At 39.6% G+C, this 8742-nt stretch overlaps 1 protein-coding gene across 3 annotated transcripts in view; it reads right to left on the bottom strand.

Annotated features, from left to right (window-relative positions):
* LOC109952218 (triadin) overlaps positions 1-8302 on the bottom strand; it is a 31223-nt gene extending 22921 nt beyond the window's left edge. For 2 of the 3 annotated variants that reach the window (XM_020587180.1, XM_020587179.1), the window contains exons 1-2: positions 8050-8302; positions 7871-7964 (exon numbers count right to left, since the gene is read on the bottom strand). In XM_020587180.1, coding sequence (XP_020442836.1) covers positions 7871-7964; positions 8050-8284 — 329 coding nt within the window. In that variant the 5' untranslated portion in view covers positions 8285-8302. Of the gene's footprint in view, positions 1-7833; positions 7965-8049 lie in introns of those variants that run through there. The other variant, XM_020587181.1, reaches the window with a different exon arrangement.
* Between the last annotated feature and the right edge of the window lie 440 nt (positions 8303-8742).

Consider the following 8742-nt stretch of genomic DNA (forward strand, 5'->3'; position numbering starts at 1 on the left):
ATTTTATACGTAATAGTTATTAGACTCTCACGGGTTTTGTAGACATCCCGCCTAGTGTCTTCGGCAATTTTTTCCTGCACCCCCACGGCCCCTTTAATCACGTCCACATCTCGCTGGGTAAACTGCAAACTCGTTTTTATCTCCTGTATTTCTTTGGTCACGTCGTCGAGTCTCTTGTTATTTGTCTCCATAATTAGTTTCACAAAGCCTTGGAAGCTTTCTTGCTGTTGGCACATAAGCGCGGTGTACATCAGCTTCTGCTAATTCAACATCTCAGCTACTTGCGCTGCTGAAATAGAATCTTCTTCAGCCTCAACATCCTCGCTCGCTTCTGGTTTATTAGCTCTTTTCCCTCTTGGAGGCATTTTAATAGGTGTAGAATTTGTTCAAAGACTTGAAAATGTAGAAGATGTGAAAAATCGTAGAACAGACAAGAGCAGTAAAGACGTCTGCTCTCGCTTGCAACCATAGTACTGTATATTTCTGTCCAAAGCACATTTAAGAATGTAATTATGTAAGAATGTTAACTGCTGTTATAAATTTTTTTAGTATATTACTTGTGTGGTGTAGAAGAGAATTATTTATATAGAGATACTGCTTGCAAACCAGTGATGGTAAGATGATGTTATGGGGTAGGACTGGATAAGTAACTTCTTCCTACTCCATTCAAGCATGTACTAGGTATAAGCAAATTGATATTGGATTAGCATTTGTTGGATATGTGTAAAATTATGTGTGTTGACATATCAACTGTTTTTACATGCTTGAAAGAAAGAATAACTCAAAAAATAAATCAATTTCATGTGTTGCAACCATGAGGCTCCCAAGTGTATCACACGATGTCGAGCTCAAACAGGATGTTCGCTCCCAAGGGAGGGACAACCACCCCACTGGCTGATGAGAGAGACCACCAACTCAGCTGGTTGGCTGCTCGCACCGTCACAAAACACATTTGCAGTTGCACTGGTTTTCTCACCACCACCCAACACCATTCAACAACACCTTGATGAACCCATTTTTAACCTATATTTATTAGTCCTTTAATCACTCTGCAAAGTTAGTAACTGTATAGTTATTCCAGGTTTGACTGGTGTTTCAGCTCTGGGTTACAAATGGATAGTGGTAGAACATGTTTTTATGTACCCTTCACAACATTTGAACTTGTTCAGACATTTGTATTGCTGCATGCAAGCACATACACACTAATGTGTGCACATATGAGGTAGATCAAAAGCATGCTCGCTCATACGACTAGAATATACAAACACGCATGAATACTTTCAGGTCATACTTATTTTCTTTCAAGGGGAATGCTTGAAAGGTAAAATGACCCTGTGATTCAATGACCTCAGTGCAATAGTCTGCTGGGAATAATTTATGTGTATATACAAGGGAAGTCTTAACAAGCATAAACAAACAAACAGATAACGCATGAAATAATATCTGAATGAGAAGAGAAAATAAGAGAAAAGTGGAGATACAGTGGGCAACAAACGTAGCTACTGCATACAGTAAACGGGAAGGCTGTTCTTGAGAATATTTCATTAGGAAAAGATGCAGTGACTGCAGAACTATTGTAAATGTATTGAATAGAAACTGACCCAGGGCAGGATTTGATAATGGGACTTAAAGCTTGTTGTGATTTACATTATATGTATATTTAGACTGCCATGAGCTACTACTGCAATAGCCACATCTAATAGCATTTTCAGTTCTACCTCCAGGCACACACACACACACACACACACACACACACAACTGAATGCATACACATGCTCTCATATGAGGCCCTCTCTGTCTCACATGCACACACACACACACTTTAGGGCAGGCTATTAAAAAGGTAAAATGCTTCCTCAGACAGAGAGCACAAATAGAACTGAATTAGTGTGTGATTCATGGCATAACGTTCTATATCCACACAACTGAAATACAAACACACACTCCCAGGTGACCTTTCGTTTGTTTTGTTAGTTTTTATGGCAAATTGTAGAAGTATTCTACAAACTTTGAATTTTTTTTTTCCCGAGGACCCACATTTGTGTCATAACAAAATTAAAATGGATTTCACAAGGATACTTCTACAGCAGTTGCGTTTAGTGCTCCTACTTGTGGTTGCTGTTGTATTTCCATGTCAATGTACAGTAGGTAAACTGACAAAACATTGAGGATCATTATGTACAAGGACTAAATTATTTCCCTCTGCACAAGTAAAAAAAAGAAAAAGAATAAATGACTTCTTTGATTCCTGGCAAGGAAAGATAAAAAAACGGATTGCCTCACTGCTGCAAAGTGTAAACACAGTTGGTGGCAACAAAAAATTGAGAGAAATTAAATAGTGAAATCACTGTAATCACTGTACTGTAATAATTATAGGGGTAAAAATACCTTGGCTGTTGTGTCACTCAGCAATACTGAAGGAAATTAGTATGAAATTATTGACAAACATGTGGCAAAGCTTAAAGAAATGCTTCATCAAATTGCACTTAAAGTGTGGAAATCAAAGATGAAAACACTTTTTCTAACTATTCTTGCCCAAAAAATGTACAGAATATTGACTGCATTAAAAATGATCTTTAAAAAAAACATTCCAAGATATTACACCTCAGTATAAAACTACCAAATAATATGACAGAATGATAATATTTTTTTTAAAAGCCACAAAGGCTATTTATTAATATGATATTGTGTGTAATAAAGTTTCACATGTTCCTGGATGTGAACATTATCTGTCAGCAGTGTTGGAGTGTCCATTCATTTTGCTACAAGTACTTGTGCCCCCACTGTTGAGTGGAAACCTTCATTTAACATGGATGTACACTGACTATGGATTTCTTTTCAGGTTAACTGCATTTCAAGTTTCATTTCCAAAAGGCACAGTGAATTTGAATAAATGCATAAATATGAACATGAAAATGTCCACGTTTTTCAGCTTTGAGAGGTTTTGTTTGATTTGTATTAAACGAATTACACTGTAAAAAACAAAACAAAACAAAAACAACTGTGTGAAAGTGACATTTCATTCCTTGTTACCTGTTGATAAAATGTATTAACTGAATCTTTAGTGCCTATTGAACTGTCTTCAATCCCATAACAAGGGAATACACAGTCTGAAAATATATATCTGCGCACGGTGAGCCATGTTTAGTAAATCTTTGGAAGGGAATACACAGTCCGAAAATATATATCTGTGGACGGTGAGCCATGTTTAGTAAATCTTTGAATTGATTACAGCTACAGTGTGAAATGTACTTCACACCTGTTTCCTTTGTACACAACAGCAGAACAGTGAACTGGCCAAGATTATTATTTGTTGTACACACTGCACTGAGACATACCTACAGTAAATACATATTGTCAGAACAGTTCCAAACTGCTGATATAAATCTATAAAATGTTAGCTGTGCCATCTCCACCCCCTCATCCTGGATAGTGACAGGTGTCTGTATCTCTCTGCTCTGTCTGAAATCTTTTCCTTTACATTGCTGACACTGTGCTGCAAATGGTTCAGCTTTGACCAAACAATAAAGTTTTCCACCGACACCTGAACTGTGCTTTCTCGCTCTTGCAAGTACCATCTATCAAAATGCTTCAAAGATTATTCAAATATTGGCAAAATGCCGGAGTCGCTGCAGCAGCACATAACCATCCTATTTATGTTTGTTGTGAAACTACCGCCAACCATGCCAGTACCGCCACCAGTGTGATGGCAATGCTAGACAAAAATTGTTTAACATCCAGTACTAACCAAAACACATGGCATGTCATTATGGTGCGCTGTCACCCAAATTCGATAGTGAATAGCAGTGAATGCTCATGCTAACAAGGTAAACAAACGAGTCTTCTTCCTGTGGGTCTCCACCTTAGTATCGCTTTAGAATAACTCTTTGTATTTTTTATCATTTTTTGCTGCTATGATTTGAACTTTTCTTCTTTTTTTATATCACATCCCTTAACATGGAGTTTTCTTTTTTTCTCAGTAGTGCATTATCCACTTCCGACCCACTTTTATTTCACTTTCTCTCCTAACCCTTCCTTCCCATCTCATTTTGCTTGTTTCTCCTTCTCTTTCTTTTTGTCCATGTCAACTTGTATTTGAATTCTGTTCACCCTCAGTAATATGAGGGGATAAACAATATCCGAGCCTTCAGTGGTTTACTGATATTCCACATTCATAAGCTGTTCAACAACCTGGGTCTGCACTTAGATTGTTTTTAGATAGGACAAGGTGTAGGAGGTATAGCATGTCAGAGTGGCAGAAGGACTGTGTGGCTTGCCTGTGTATATGTGTGTGTGGGCTGAGATAGACTGGCAGCAGCAGGCATCTGGTGACATCTGGTCCAGACAGATAAAGTAATAAACACGTACTATCTCACTATCTGGAAGAAAGTGCATCCTCTCTCTCTCTCTATCTGTTTGTCACTTTTTCTTTCTGTCAAAATCAAATTGAGTGTATTTTATATGACAGTAAAGCAGCAAATGTTGGTAAAGCTCTGCAATTTTCAAGTACACTGAGAGATTGCAACTAATAAGAATAAATAAATAGTGATCTAACATACTGTATGTTGCATTAATAATTATATTCGCGACAATATAGATAGATGACTAGACGCTGCAAACCCAGTGAGCACACAATCCAATTACCATAAAAATAACATCTTTATTTAAGTGTTTTAAATGGAAATGGGGAAGGTGTGATATGATTAAAAGCTCCAGTTCAGCTTTAGAGTGGCTCTTTTATGGGATTATGTCAACTGCTGTTTCTAAGGTAAAGAATGAACATTTTTATCCAACTGGTGCACCTACTCCGTTGCCATTTCTGGGTTTGTGACTTGATGCACCACTAGTTATTTTAAAGATTTAAAGGTTTATTTGTCACATTAACTTACTGCATGTGTAGTGAAATGCAACGTGTTAAGCAGCTATGTTCAGCAAAAAAGCTTATGTGAAAAGTAAAGATTAGAAAAATAAGGTTATAAAAGATTTTTCATAAAAATCAAATGTCACCTTTGCAATGGATAGTACACATGTGGCAGTGCACCATACAGTAGTGGAAAAGTATAGTCAAACTACCCCGTGATTATCAGGGGGCTTCATTCTCAGGTGAACTAAGGCCAAGGTCTCTGTAGTGAGAGGCCCCCGATGCACAGACCCAGCTGACCTCATCATCTGCTCTTTGTGAAAGAGCAGAAGATAAAAGAGCAGATGATGTGTAACAAGGGTAAAATTAGAGAAGCTGCATTTTTGAATGACTATTAGAAAAGTGCACATAAATGACAAAGAAGGTGACTGAAAGGAAGGAGTACATCAGGGAATGATAGAAAAAGACAGGTCGAACATTCTAAAGATAATAAAGGAAGAAGTTTAGAGGAAATATGGACGGATGGGGCAATGGATGGATGACTAAGTAAGAAAGATGATAAATAGAAGAAGGGGTGGATGCTTTGACACATGGCCCCAGGGAATCAGCCATTGTCATTGTCAGCCATTGGAATCAGCCACTGTCACTCAAGATTAGTGGCATAATTAAACTCCTGTCGCGCTGCGTGTGATTCAAAAGTGTGTACATGTGTGCGTGCATATGTATTTGTTTGCGCATGCATGTGTGTATTTGAATGTGTGTGTTGTTTTCCTCTGTGTGTGGGAGGGGTAGAATGTGACAGAGATTGATGGTGAGGGGAAAGCAGGCCATTGTTGTATAGCTAAAGGAGCGATAGCCTCTACACCTCTAAACTGCAGGCCATTTTATAGGCAGGGCACATGTGACCCCACAACACACACACAATGCACACACACACACATAGATTCTCCACTTTTTAATTGGAGGGAAACTGCTTGTCTCCAGAAGCATTTGGCTGCTTAATCTGCCTGTAGTCTGCAGCTGGGAGGCTGTCACAGAACTTCAGTCACTGTGAGAACAGCACAGAGCTGCTGAGCTAAATTAAGTGTCATTCAACAATGAGACAATCACCAGCTGAAGTGTTACCTCAAGGCTCTCTCCAATAATTGATGGATAGCTGTGAGCAATTTTAATATGCTACATGAAATTTTTTTAAACACTCTATCGTTTTGTAAAACAATTCAGCCATAATAGCAGGTTATCAGAAAACCCTTCAGTCTTCAATTAAGTCAATGAGAAATGGGGATATTATCTTGACAACTCAAGATCGGACTCCCCAATGAGAGAGAGAGAGAGAGAAAGAGTAGTAGTCTCATACATTATAGTGGTTGAAGGCCATGTTCTAGAGCAGCTGCACTCCGACCAAAGCTACGTGTCATCTCTCTGTGTGTGTTTGTGTGTTTTCAGAGAGTGAAAAGAGCCGCGCCGCTCCCCTGCCGAGCGGAACATCAGCTTCATCAAGACAGCCAGAGGCAGCTATAACAGGGATGGATCTCAGACCTGCTTGTCTTCAAAGTAAAAGCATAATACATATCTGTCCAACCATCATTAAAAAAAATCAAGTATGATGTTTAAGGGGCTTAAACAATACTAATACAAAATAAAATATTGTTTTTCTCATTAGCGACACACCTTGCTGCTTCCTTCCCCTGTAGGCCTATATGTGTGAATGATGCGCTTGGAAGAGGGGTGTCATATGCCGCTTGATGCATAGGTGTAAGGTTATATTTATTTATAGCACATCTGTGTCTGGTGCCTTTGAGCTTTTATTTTGTTGCATTTGTTTTGCATTTTTCATTTGTCAGCTTTTTTGTTCATTTTTGTGATATTTTAAAGGATACAAATTTTGGCAGCATTTTGAGAAGGTGTCAGGAAACATAATTCACCATAAAATGATTTTTATTTAGTCCTAGACCTGACAGCTTGCAGTCTTTGCCCTGTGGCTGCAACTTCACATGTTCCGTCTCTTGATAGTGTGTTTATGTGGTATTATACACACAGATGCAAGTCTCTGATGCTACCTGACCTGATTAGACTAAATATAATCTGGACCAGACTTAGATCCCAAGTCATATTTTGGTCAGAAACTCAAAGGACCTGTAAAGCCCTTTATGGCCAACTGAAGCAAAAATAAGATGCTAGAGTAACATAATTCCACAACAACCGTTACTAAAGTGAATACTCACCTGTGACCCTGATTGAAAGCAGTCTAGTGGGCCACTCTTATGCCACAAAAAATGTATAGGCTCAATTATAAGTGACAAATGAGAGGAAAAACCAGTGTACAATAAGTTTCTCAGAAAGGTGTTGGACCACCACGTGCCGCCAGAACAGCTTCAGTGGACCTTGGCATTGAGTCTCCATTCGTCCAAAAGAATGTGTTTTAATGTTGGTGGCGAAGAGCGATGTCTAACATGTGGGTCCAAAAGCTCTTATAGGTGTTCAACTGAGTTGGGATCCGGTGACTGTGAAGGCCATAGCATATGATTCACTTCATTTTCACACCCATCAAACCATTCAGTGACCCCTCGTGCCCTATGATGGGGTCAGTCACCCTGGAAGAGACCACTCCTATCAGGATAGAAATGTTTCATCATGGGATAGGTGATCACTCAGAACAACTTTGTAATGATCCTCAGTGACCCTTCCCTGTGGGGAAAAGTGGACCCAAACCACACCAGCATCTGCATTCATTAGGCTGTCTCCACTCATTTATTCAGGGGTTTCCTTTAATTCGTTACCATCTGTATGTAAATTACAGTGAAAGAGCTTGAGAAATTATTTTAGGGTTCTGTAATATCTCCACCATAAGCCATAAACACGATTCTGTGCCAGGAACAGCATGCTTCTGATCCAAGCTACATTATATTTAGATTTGACTGTCACTATACCCACGTTCAGAATAAACATGCTTTTATTTTGGAAATACCAACCGGTGCAGCTGTGTGGTTGCGTGGTGTTTGACTTAACAGATGGCAGATGAGACGCTCCTCTCGGCTCTCTCTCTCTCTCTCTCTCGGTCCGCTGGTCCATCCCGGTTCCCATTGTCTCCCCTTTCTCACTCCTTGAAGACAAACCCAAGATGACAAACTAAACTTAGCCGTCATTCCGCTGATATCTCCTGTTGTACGTAACGTTTGGACACTTACCTCGAACTGAAATTTCACCCTGCCCATCCGAAACATGGACATGCGTTTCTGTCTCTTGATTTTTAACACTGTAGTGATGTATTTTCTGTAACGGAGGAGGCAGCGAGTGAACCGCCCGACGACTGACGGGGCTGACAAAACGGCGGTTGTGCTGTGGAGCTAACAGAGATGAACCCGAGGAGGAGGACTTGTTAGCCAACAGACACCAAAACCAGCTCTCAGTGTCTGTTGACATATCACAACGTCCTAGCAACAATTATACTCATCATTTTCCGAGTGGATAAAACACCACATTCAGAAATAAACTAAGACACCGGATTACAGACGCAGGTTTGGAGGTTAAAAGCGTGTAAATGAAGCTTAAAGGATGTTGCTTCTACATGTCCGTTACTTCCCCTGTGAGGAGAGCAGAGGAGCTGGTCTGTGAAAAGGAGGCAATGACCACTTATTTTCTCCACCCTCAAACAAAATTGGGGTTTTTTTTTTCCAGTCAGCCAAATCCAAGTAGCTCTTAATCGGATTATTAAACAAGAGAGCATTTAATCTTGAGAATATCCATCTAATCTCTCCATCCCGGGTTGCTTATACAGTCTCTCACAAAGTGGTTATTGCACAGGACTGTGCTAAGGATGCGACTATATAGTGCAGTGGACTCTGTGTGGACATAACACCCTTTGTTCGGTGCAGGAGTTC

Source organism: Monopterus albus, unplaced genomic scaffold (genome assembly GCF_001952655.1).
Source record: "Monopterus albus unplaced genomic scaffold, M_albus_1.0 scaffold443.1, whole genome shotgun sequence".
In the NCBI taxonomy this organism is placed as follows: Eukaryota; Metazoa; Chordata; class Actinopteri; order Synbranchiformes; family Synbranchidae; genus Monopterus; species Monopterus albus.